The sequence below is a fragment of the Schistocerca americana genome, chromosome 2 (genome assembly GCF_021461395.2).
Source record: "Schistocerca americana isolate TAMUIC-IGC-003095 chromosome 2, iqSchAmer2.1, whole genome shotgun sequence".
NCBI lineage: Eukaryota > Metazoa > Arthropoda > Insecta > Orthoptera > Acrididae > Schistocerca > Schistocerca americana.
Window position 1 is genome coordinate 653,681,240 of NC_060120.1, and position 13,033 is coordinate 653,694,272.

Here is a 13,033-nt window from a genome sequence, read left to right on the forward strand (position 1 = left end):
AATTCTTTACAGACTAATGGAAAACTGGTAGAAGCCGACCTCGGGGAAGATCAGTTTGGATTCTGTAGAAATGTTGGAACACGTGAGGAAAGGCAAACCTATGTTTCTAGCATTTGTAGACTTAGAGAAAGCTTTTGAAAATGGTGACTGGAATACTCACTTTCAAATTCAGGGGTAAAATACAGGGAGCGAAAGGCTATTTACAATTTGTACAGAAACCAGAGGGCAGTTATAAGAGTCGAGGGACATGAAAGGGAAGCAGCGGTTGGGATGGGAGTGAGACAGGGTTATAGCCTCTCCCCGATGCTATTCAATCTGTATATTGAGCAAGTAGTAAAGGAAACAAAAGAAAAGTTCAGAGTAGGTATGAAAATCCATGGAGAAGAAATAAATACTTTGAGGTTCGCCGATGACATTGTAATTCTGTCAGAAACAGCAAAGGACTTGGAAGAGCAGTTGAACGGAATGGACAATGTCTTGAAAGGAGGGTATAAGATGAACATCAACAAAAGCAAAACAAGGATAATGGAATGCAGTCAAATTAAGTCGGGTGATGCTGAGGGAATTAGATTAGGAAATGAGACACTTAACGTATTAAAGGAGTTTTGCTATTTGGGGAGCAAAATAACTGATGATGGTCGAAGTAGAGAGGATATAAAATGTAGACTGGCAATGGCAAGGAAAGCATTTCTGAAGAAGAGAAATTTGTTAACATCGAGTATTGATTTAAGTGTTAGGAAGTTGTTTCTGAAAATATTTGTATGGATTGTAGCCATGTATGGAAGTGAAACGTGGACGATAAATAGTTTATACAAGAAGAGAATAGAAGCTTTCGAAATGTGGCGCTACAGAAGAATGCTGAAGATTAGATGGGTAAATAACATAACTAATGAGGAGGTATTGAATAGAATTGGGGAGGAGTTTGTGGCACAACTTGACTAGAAGAAGGGATCAGTTGGTAGGACATGTTCTGAGGCATCAAGGGATCACCAATTTAGTACTGGAGGGCAGCGTGGAGGGTAAAAATTGTAGAGGGAGACCAAGAGATGAATATACTAAGCAGATTCAGAAGGATGTAGGCTGCAGTAGGTACTGGGAGATGAAGAAGCTTGCACAGGATAGAGTAGCATGGGGAGCTGCATCAAACCAGTCTCAGGACTGAATACCACAACAACAACAACAACAACAACAACAACCCGGAGGGGAGACTTATCAGATGGGATCAGAAGGAAAGACTGATTGTTGGGGATTGCACCAGACGAGATTTGAAAACCTGAGAGCTTGAAAGTGGAAGACAGGGTAATATCCAAGACAGAGACTACTGCTTAAACACTGTGCACTAGTTAATAAGAGTGAAAAGCTAAGTGCATTGTACATAACGGAAGAGGGAGGGTGGGTGGCGAAAAAGACAGGTAAGAAATTGAAAGATGTAGAAAACTAAAATGGAGTGAAGAAAGGAGTAGTTACTGTGATGTTTGGTTGGTTGATTTGAGGGGAGGGGACCAAACAGCAAGGCCCCATGGGATTAAGGAAGGATGGGGAAGGAAGTCGGCCGTGACCTTTCAAAGGAACCATCCCAGCATTTGCCTAAAGTGATTTAGCAAAATAATGGCTGGCCGGATGTGGGTCTGAAGCATCGTCCTCCCGAATGCGAGTCCAATGTGCTAATCACTGTGTGAAGAATGCTCAGGGAGAAGAGATTAACCTAAATTAATGCCATTAATGCCAGGTGGGTGGCGAGAACCAAGGACATGTTGTAATGCTAGTTTCCACCAACGGAGTTTTGAGAAGCTGGTGTCTGGGGGAAGAATCTAGATGGCATGTGTGGTAAAACAGGCACCAAGGTCATGATTGTCATGTTATACAGCATGCTCTGGAACAGGATATTGCGTGTTGCTAGTATACACCTTCTGCCTACGCCCATTCATCCTAACTGATAATTTGTTGGTAGTTATGCTAATATTTACATAACAGTTGGCTCTCCGTTTGATAGTATATGTTTTGCCAGTGACAGGGCTGGTATAGGTGGTTGGTAGTAGGCTGCATACGGCAAGTTCTGCAGTGGGAACGATCACAGGGTAGTGGCCACAGGGTAGGGAAATGTGTGCAGAAGGAGCATTGAGTCCGACAAGAATATTGCAGAGATTGGGAGGGCGATGAAAACGTATTCTAGGTGTGGTGGGCAAAATTTCAGGCAGAATGGATCTCATTTCATGACATGATTTTCGTCATGGCCTTGTCAAAGCAGCTGATTAATAAATGCCAGACCAGGAAAATACTGGGTGACCAGTGACTTGCTCCGAAGTTGTTTCTAGGAGCGATCAGCAGTACCCGGATTGGAGTGATGGCCCGGGGAATCTGCTTTTGAACTAGGCCGGTGTGGACAGAAATATGTAGCTGGCAGATGTCATCCATGTACCTAAAACAAACCAGGGTCTGAAGACTTATAGATCCCAGGAAAGCCCCCTCAGAGAGACCTATGAAAAGGTTAGCATAGAAAGGAGCCATCCTGGTTCCCATGGGCGTACCCCTGATCTGTTTGTATGTTTGCCCCTCAAAGGTGAAGTAGTAGCTGGTAAGTAGGAAGGATGTCATAGGTTTGGAATCAAGTGGGTACTGACTGAAGGAATGTTCAGCAGCAGACAGACCATGTACATGGGGGATGTTGGTATAGAGGGAGATGGCATTGGTGGTGACAAAGAGACATGCACAGATTTCAGATTACCTAGGAAATGGTTGGTATCTTTGATATAGGAGGTAAGTCTTTGTACTATGAGTTGCAGGTGCTGATCAACTAAGGCAGATATACATTTGGTGGGTACTTTGAAGCAAACAACTATAGGATGGCCAAGATGATTGGGTTTGTGGATATTAGGAAAAGGGTAAAAGGTGAGGGTGTGTGATTTGGGTGGGGTGAGAAGTTCTAATGGCTCTGAGCACTATGAAACTTAACTTCTGAGGCCATCAGTCGCCTAGAACTTAGAACTAGTTAAACCTAAATAACCTAAGGACATCACACACATCCATGCCTGAGGCAGGATTCGAACCTGCGACCATAGCGGTCGCTCGGTGAGAAGTTCTAATTGCAGATGCTGTATATAGAGACATCGGACAGCTGGCACAGACCTTCACTAACATACTCCTTTCGGTCAAGTACCACAGTGGTAGATCCTTTGTCTGCTCGGAGGATCATGATGGAGTCATCAGTTTTAGTTTTTAGGGAATGCAGAGTGTGGAGTCATATTGTAGGAATCTGAGGGAGGGTTGCAAAGCAATACTGGATGTGAGGAATCTTGGAAAGCTTGTAAGAAATGATTTTGAGGTGGTGATGGTGGATCAAGTTGGGATTGCAGTTGGAACTGTTCAACACAGGATCAATGTCAGGTTTGCTGTTGGAAAGGTTTTGGGATTGAGTTGCAAAGTGAAATTTCCAGTTGACATTACATGTTGCTTCACCAAAGCAACATGATCAAATCCAGGTTTAGGGCTGAAAGTGAGGCCCTTGGAAAATTTATATAATTCAGGAGGGATAATGCTTCAGACAAGAGGTTGAAGACACTGTACTGTTATGACTTGTTCTTGTGATTACAAGTTATTTTTTGGTCTTGCAGGCAATGGTGAAGGCTGTGAAATGTTCAGGAGCTTGGCCAAAAGTACGCTTGAGCAAAGTGTTAAACCATGACAAGTGCAAAAAAGTCTAGTGAAACCTTTCAGAGTTGCCACTGTATTAGAATCTCAATCTGTTACGAAAGGTGCAGACTTCATTGCGTCCTCAAAAATTGTAAAGGACTCGAAATGGCGAACAAGCTCCAATAAAATTTTAGCTGCTGTTCTTTCCTCATCAGGCAATTGACATTGATCTATGTCCTTTTTTCTTTTGATGGAACACATATGTTTCCTCATGGTAGAAGTACAGTAAACAAGAATGCAACCATTTTGTATGCACTGTACAAACTTTTTATGTTTTGCATCTGCAGTGTACAAAAGAGCATTGAACTTTTCTACTTGTTACTCTTCCTAACCTGGAGCACATTTGAAGTTAAGTAAACTTCAACACACAATTTTCGTTCTACCATCCTCTGGCCCGTGGCGTGCACAACCACACCCGTGACAGAGATAAATAGCGCCTGCAACTTAGTACCGGCGCGTTCCGCCGGCCGGCGCTAGAGGCGTTCCAGCCAAACATTCAATCAGCTCACATACACTTCTTACTTCTTAGATTTACTTGCAGGTTGACCGTTGACACATAAAAACTAAGATAAACTTTTATGACCTCTCACTTGTTGAAGAGTGTCTACAAACCCTCAAACATTTCTTGAACATTACCGGATAGACCAGTCTCAGAAAAATTATATTTAAATCATTACTGATGTTTCAGTATACTATAAGACACTTTAATGTATTTCTACATCAGGGGCAATATATGCTTTATTTTGCCCATTAATTATACACTAGCCTGGATTCGTTCGCTCTGCAGACACAGTAGCTACTTAAAAAATCAACATCACATCACTGGCATCACTGGATGCAATTACATTTTACACATATTAGTCCTGTCTTTTTGACGTCTCTCTAGTATCAGTCTTCATAGAGTTACGAAGCAAGTGTGTCTACTCTGCTTAATTTGCTCTTAAAGGAACACATAGCAACAATATGACATGTACACTGAGGTGAAAAAAGTCTTGGGATCCCTCCTATTACTGTGTTGGACTTCCTTTTGCCTGCCATAGCACAGAAATTCAATGTGGCACAGACTCGACAAGATACTGGAAGTCCACTGCAGAAATACTAGTCATGCTGCCTCTACAGCTGTCAATAATTGTGAAAGTGTTGTTGGTACAGGATTTTGTGCATGAACTAAACAATTAATTATGTCACATAAATGTTCAATGCGATTCGTCTCGGGTGATCTGGGTAGCCAAATCATTTGCTCGAACTGTCCAGAATATTTTCCAAACCGGTGACATGGGCCCCCACTGTTACGAAGCCACAACGAACTTGCACAGTGCCTTGGCAACAACTTGGGTCTATGGCTTTGTGGGATCTGTGCAACACTCAGTCCCTACCATCAGCTCTTACCACCTGAAATCTGGACTCACCTGACCAGGCCACAATTTTCCAGTCATCTAATGTCCAACTGATACGGTCATGGTCCCAGGTAATGCACTGCAGGTGATGTCATGCTGTTAGCAAAGGCACTATGTTGGTCACCTGCTGCCGTAGCCCATTAATGCCGAATTTCGCTTCACTGTCCACATGGATATGTACATCGTTCATACCACATTGATTTCTACAGATATTCCGTGCAGTGATGCTTGTATGTTAGCACTGGCAACTCTACACAAACCCTGCTGCTCTTGCTCATTAAGTGAAGGCCTTCGGCAACTGTGTTGTCCATGATGAGAGGTAATGCCCGAAAATTTTGTGATCTTATCACATTCTTGAGACTGTAGATTGCAGAATATTGCATTCCCTTATGATTTCTGCAATGGAGCGTCCCATGTGTCTAGCCCCATGTACCATTCCACATTCAGAGTCTGTTAATGTCCATCATGTATCCATAATCATGTCACAAGCTTTTTCAAGAGAATCACCAGAGCACAAATGACAGCGCTGCCAATGCACTGTCCTTTTATACCTTATGTGTGTAATACTACCGCCATCTGCACATGTGTATCACTAACCCATGACTTTTGTCACCTCAGTGTACAATGGACTTAGTCGTGTTGCAGCTGATGTATTTTGATGTCTTGAAGAAACTTTAGTTGAAAATATACATTTTTTTAAAGAGAAGTGTACCTATTTTACTGTGTTGGCATTCCAACTTATCTAACAACAAAGTGAGAGTGCTACAAGGTAAAAGGTTTCATTCCTCGCCGATCATCTTGAATAACTGGGTAAGAAAGAGAGCCTGCTTCACAGTCTTCATTATTTGCCACCACTTTCATGTCATTTTTATAATTCCACACATTAAGAGAGATTTACATTATTATTACTATTATTATTCTTAATTATTAATTCTCTATTGAACCTTATTCAATCGTTACTTATTTATTTATTGGAGGCCACACTATCCAAGAAAGTTTTCGTTTACTCAACTAACACAATTCAGTAAACTTGTATCAAGTAGTAATACATAAAGTGACAATTACAACAATATGTATATGAGTTAACACAGATAATTAAATGATAACTACTTTGCCTAAATGCATTATAAAAACAGTTAACAATCTTATTACAAATATGGTATGTGATTTGTCAGTGAACAACCTGCGATACATGTTGTCTGATAAATCCATATTTGAGTGTGCATTTATTGGTTTAGCAACCACATGCATAGTGGTAACAGAAAGACTCAGTATGTAGCAACCACGAGTCCGAGATGCTTGCTATTAAGTTGCTGACACAGCTCTGCATGTTGTGGAGGTGAGCTTAATACCTTTTGATTGGCACAAATCTAAAGCAATGAGATTGTTTTAACTGATCTGGAAGTATGGAGAATGAAGAGACATTCTGATTCAGATTGGGGGGGGGGGGCTTACTATGATCTACTCTTTGTTGCAAATGTAATATGGCACCTGTTAAACTGACTTCTGTTTTAGTTGCTAATATCCTTTCACAATTCAACAATTTAAATTGGCTTCACATTAATCACTGACTAAATTCACTGCTCCAGTCTCAAAATCGTCATTTGAAAAGTTCCTAGATCTGCTTTATTATCTACATTTAATTGCCAATAGTAAATTAATGTTCTAATTATAACTAGTAGCTAATCTGTAGGATTGCACAACTGCTGCATTAAAAATACTGACCAGCCAGAACTAAACCTGGAAGTAGTAGTCATTGGACTGTGGAGTCTTTAAAATGGTATCCCTGAAGTATCACATTTTCTTGTAAAGTATATTTATAGTGTGAATGTGCATATAATTCCAAGTTGTTGATGTCTTGTTCAAAACTGTCATAGTCTGCATTCAGCCCTGCGTCACACAAACAGCATCGCTGTGTATCACCAATTTGTTCTATGATACCAATCACAATTTTTAGGGAACTCTAGTACTTTCTGCTCCTTAAAGTACTGAACCAGACAGCCTCAGTGAGATAATTTGGTCTTCTAGATTTTTCTAAGATACCTAGGTCTCTGTGATTGTTTTTTGGTGAACCTGAATTGTGAATTTTCCATATAATTTGAAACACAAAATCAATGCCCAAATTCCCAACAGATTTGGCCTATGTATAACCAAACTGAACTCAGTACAAAGCATAGAGTTAATGGCACACTCACGAGTGATCAAGTTAAAATTTCTCTTACATTTGCAGCTAACAAAATTAGTATTCAATATTATGAGAAGGAAAGTTGCTACTCATCATATAGCAGAGATTCTGAGTCACATACAGGCACAACAAAAAGATCTTCACACTTAAAGCTTTCGGCCAATGGCCTTTGTCAACAATAGACACACACATGTGCGCGCGCCCACACACACACACACACACACACACATACACACACACACACACACAAACACACACACACAAATGCAACTCATACTCACAACTGCAGTCTCAGGCAACTGAAACCACACTGCAAGCAGCAGTATTAGTATTACTATTCAAACTATTATCTTGTAATGCTGACAATAAATGTCCCCCATAATAACCAATTGTGCTCCTGGTACGAAGTTGCTTTTAGTAACTAAAAGTAAAGAAATTCTCCAGCTGTAAAATGATGGTTTCTGCAGAATTAAAGATCAAACACTTTCCACCCCTCCTCCTATTATTGGCCAAACAATAAAGATGAAAATTTGTTCTATCAAGTACCTTCTACTGAAACTCCACTACAAATAGTTCAAATGGCTCTGAGCACTATGCGACTTAACTTCTGAGGTCATCAGTCACCTAGAACTTATTAAACCTAACTAACCTAAGGACATCACACACATCCATGCCCGAGGCAGGATTCGAACCTGCGACCGTAGTGGTCGCGCGGTTCCAGACTGTAGCGCCTAGAACCGCTTGGCCACTCCGGCCAGTATTTAAATTTCACCAACACCGATCTGGAAGATGAATTGTCACAACATAACCACAAGCTAGTTTTGTCCTGAAACATTCTATAGTCAACACAGCTAAAAATATAATTTCTGAGGCACCACCAATAAACTATACAGCAATGTATTTCTAAGTGTACATTTACCCACAATAGAGAGTTCTGTTTATGTTCATTTAATTTAATAGGATGATTATGTTGACAATAAGCAAAAATTCTCCTACAAAAGAACAGTGAACTTCATCAACTGTCATTTCAATTTTATTAGTTTCCATATTTACCACACAGCCTGTTCTAATCTAATCTACTCCTCTCCCTACATACTCAATACCTATTTCAATCGTTCTTCCTCCAATCCACTCCTAACTCACCTGAAACCAATCGCATCAATTATTTCCCATAACTGATGATGCATCCATCCATCAGTTTTCCCACAATTTCATTTTCTCACTATTTGTTTCATGTTTTCTACCTTTTCCTATTGTTCTTTGCACAGCTTTTTTCATGATCTGGTTCTTAAAAGCTCATACTCTAGATAGCTACTGGATAATCACCCCACCCGCTAAACAATCTCTGGCACCATCTTTGACAGAAGCACCTCAAAACCGAAATGGCTCAGTTTTTACAGTCATTTCGGGTTTTTTTCCATTAATGGTTAAATTAACCTGTCATGGGATACTCCTTACAATATACTTTTGGAACATATCTAAGACATTATAAAAATAAAGCCTGTCTTCTCTTCAGATAACATGAAGATTACTGTGATAAACATTTACATCAACTCGGGAAACTTCACATTTAATTTTATTGTAAATACAACACAGTATGCATTACATCCCACCTTTATTAAGGAAACCATAATTTGTTCTCAGTTTTTGCAATCAGATCACTCAGAAGTTGAGAGCACTATAAGTAAAACACGTATGTTAAGTCATACAGAGACCTGCTCAAAAAAATAATTGTTTCCTACCACTAATAGCAGAAGTTACATTTTGACAATCAAGAAACCACACTGCATGGGGAGTGGGTGTAGTTGGAGGCAAAATAAAATCAAATATGACCCAATACTGTACAGTGTAGCATCAGCTGTATGGAAACATACGCATTTATTACTTAGAAACTTACCATGACAAAACAGAATAAATTAGTAATAAAACAGGAGTCTAGTTTTTATAGTACAATTTTATAAAACATTGAAAGGGGTGCAAAAATAAATCAATTTCAAAGTTATTTAAACCAATTTTACTTACAAACTGAACTACAGACATAAAAAATTACAAATTTCACAACATTTAACACCTCAAGGAACAAATCATTCAATTAATTCCTGAATGACCACACTTCATGTAAGTAATGAGAAAACAGTAATAAAAAACAATAACACAAGACTTGTGGTGGATTTGTCCATTTTCCCCACCATTTGATATAAAATACAAAAGTAACAAAACTGCATTACACATGCAACAGTATTATTTTAATGTGAGGCTTATAAAAATTACAAATTTCACACAACTCCATACAAACTTACACTCCAAACACTGTAGGCAAATCCATGACATGACCAATTTCACAAGATTCAAGTGTAATAAGTCATTATGGCTGCAACTATCCTGTTTTGAAGTATGGAGTGAAGTAATTGACACAAATGCAGCTCTACATATTATTTGGTTTGCAGTTTGGCTGTAGATAGGTCTCTACTTTTTGTGTTAAAATATAAACAAATAAATAGCAAGTTTAAAATGGTATAATGTAGACTGACACTACAAATGGCGGTAACACAAAATTAAACAAAGGGTGCCTGCAAAGACGGAACACACAAAAAATGTCCATTCCATAATAACAAGTTGTTACCAATAATTATCTACCAAGCAACATGGTAACTACTGCAGAGATTCCAAAAGTGAAGGCACTCTGCTAATCTTGTGTCAATATATATTGTATAATGATGGGAAAAAGTCTATGAATTCGTAGACACAATATCATCAACTAAGATCTTTTTTTCTAATCCATTACGAATCAGATCACATTACTTCTCTAACATCACATTTCTTAAATATTTCACAAAGTTTCAACACCTAATACTGTAAACGTAAAGAGCACAACAATTCAAAGTGTACTGGGGTAAAAGGGGGTTATTTACATATGAAACCTCAGAAATCTTGAGTAAAGATAATTACTTGTTATGCAGTGGAGCCGCTGCACAATGGTACACACAGACAATAAACATTTCTTCTTTAGTAATTACACACATAATTATTTGCTTAAGGCCAAATTAAGCAAAGTATGTTATGATAACAGTTATACAATGAGACAATGGCAAGAACTTAAAGTACACTTGAATCTTTGTGAATTGGTTCAGTATGTTGTTTTGAGTGTCATCCATTTGCATTCATAAAGGTTGTTACTGCACAAAGTTCTTTGGTTCATACTTAAAATTCTTGTTAGCATAATCCTCTGTTATTACATGTAATTTGTGTTATGTCTGCTGAAGACCCAAATGATAGGACGTAACATGCCTTAGAAAGTCCGGACGCGCAAATGTCAGCCCACACTGGTGACAAGGAAAAGACCTCTCGCCAGTGATGGGTGGGACTGGGTGTTGTGAAGTGCTCAGTTTTGGCTTGCTTAGTGCATTCACAGGCTCACAACTGATAGCACTTGAAGGTCTGTCACCACTGCCTCCACTTCCTACTCCACTGCTGTGAGCCCGCTTATGCTTAGTAAGTTTTCCTGATTGTGAGAAGCACTTTCCACATTGCTGACACTGGTAGGGCCTCTCACCGGTATGGATGCGGCGGTGCTCTGTCAACTGCGAAGTTCGGGAGAAAGCCTTACCACACTCTTCACACCTGTGTGACAAATCGTAAAAAAAAAAAAAAATTATAAAGTTTGAAACTTTAGGTCTTATCAGGAGAAGAACAAAAATCAAATGAAGGAATGACATAGTATATTCTAACTTAATTCACTTTAGGTCTTATCAGGAGAAGAACAAAAATCAAATGAAGACATGAATGACATAGTATATTCTAACTTAATTAACAAAATATGGTCAACATGTTCTTCAATTTGAGATTAAAAGAAATCGGGGGACTGCACAACAACTACAGTCAAATAATTTTTCTCTTGTAATAAATTAAAATGGAAATAAAAGGTAACGGCATGTCCAACACAACAATACTCTAATGACACTGATAACTGTAGATAACATAGTATGAAACTGTTATTTCCTGACATGGTCAGTGTGAAGACAACTGATGTGCCATGTCTAATCACAAGATTGGGTGAAAAAAACATTGTCAGCAATATAACACATGCTTCCACATGAAAGCAACTATAAAAAAAGTTCTGCATGTTACAACCCATGAAACACATCAAAAGCAAAGCCTTTCTTACTCAAACATGTCAGAATGTCATACACACTGTACAGTAACATTGTACCACTTAATAACAAGGTGTGTTATGTACCCAATGCAGAGCAGTAAACAGGCTATTCACTGATCTGTAGTGTCTGCTCACTGCACATAACACATTTATTGTTATTAAGTGTACTGTGCACTGTGTATGACATTCTTATATGTTTGAATAAGAAAGGTTTTGCTTACATAATGTTTCATTGATTTGTAATATACAAAACTTTTTCTGTGAAAACTTTCTTGCATAAGGATATGTGATACTGATATAATGTGTCTTCACCAAATCTTGTGATTAAGACACTGCACTCATTTTACCAAATGATCTGAAAATGGCTTATTGCTCTGCCAAGACTAATAATCAATGATTGTTAAAATATTGTGATCTGGACTATTAAAGGATTTTAGTCTGCCTTGATAGCTGAGTGGTCGGTGCGGTGGAATGCCATGCTATGGGGCCTGGGTTTGATTGCCTGCTGGGTTGGGGATTTTTTCTGCTCAGGGACAGGGTGTTGTGCTGTTGTCATCATCATCATCATCATCATCATCATCATCATCATCGTCATCTCATCCCCATTAACGCACAAGTCGCCAAGTGGCATCAACTAAAAACACTTGCACCTGGTGACCAGTCTGCTCAATGGGAAGCCCTAGCCACACAACATTTCATTTCAAAGGATTTTATATAAAAATGTGTAATGCGTAATGAAATGATTTACTTCCAACTGATAGGCTGCCTGCACAACAAGCTATTCAAAAAGAATTAAATTGGTAGACGACTCAAACCACTGACACTTGTTCCACATTCATTGGTAACACAGTTCTGAACATGGTGCTACTATGAAGTGACAGAAACTGCGGTCAACATGTATGATCTTGGAGGATTCAAGGTGCTGACTGTTACTACACTTTAATTCTTTTTGTTACACTCTATTTGTTTGAGTAAAAATTTAACATCAAAAGAAGATGTGATACTGTATTATTATCAAAAGCACATAAAAAAACACTAATAAAATTTTGGGTTCACCCATATGCCCAGGAAAAAGTAAGCTGCAGGCTATTTGTGGCAGATAAGGAGCTGCAACAGAGTTTCAAAATGCATAACTTTCTATAAATACCTAAACAGTTGCAGTGATTTAGTACAGTTTATGTATCCACTTATAACCCAGTGTAATACAGAGTACACATTACAGCAGAGGAACTGACAGTCACTCTGAGGTAAGGAAATGCTGATTTAATTTATGCGTACAGTAAATGTTCCACACAAAACAGTTCACAAGTGTTTCCATTTTTCCTTAGGTCCAGGCAAAAATATGAGCTCATGCCTACAAACTAACAAGAAAAAAATAATTACGATATAAACAAATAACTGAATGCATCACTGTGAAGAACACAAAAACAGTTATGGTATCTTCTGAACAGTATTGATGCAATGAGTGGTAAACATGTCTGAATTGAAAAATTAATAATCAGTGGTTTAACATACTTCATTTACAAATCATACCACTCTATTTTGTTAATGGCACATTATGATGCTGTCACGAGGAATATTCCATGCTATAGTAACCAAACACTGAAT

General features: G+C 38.7%; 1 protein-coding gene across 4 annotated transcripts in view; it reads right to left on the minus strand.

The window, feature by feature from the left end:
* Positions 1–9,286: 9,286 nt before the first annotated feature.
* Positions 9,287–13,033, minus strand: part of LOC124595425 (zinc finger protein 391-like) — a 55,750-nt gene continuing 52,003 nt past the window's right edge. For 2 of the 4 annotated variants that reach the window (XM_047134163.1, XM_047134161.1), the window contains one exon: positions 9,288–10,893. In XM_047134163.1, the coding sequence (XP_046990119.1) occupies positions 10,521–10,893 (373 nt within the window). In that variant the 3' untranslated portion in view covers positions 9,288–10,520. Of the gene's footprint in view, positions 10,894–13,033 lie in introns of all 4 variants that reach the window. The other 2 variants (XM_047134162.1, XM_047134164.1) reach the window with 2 other exon arrangements.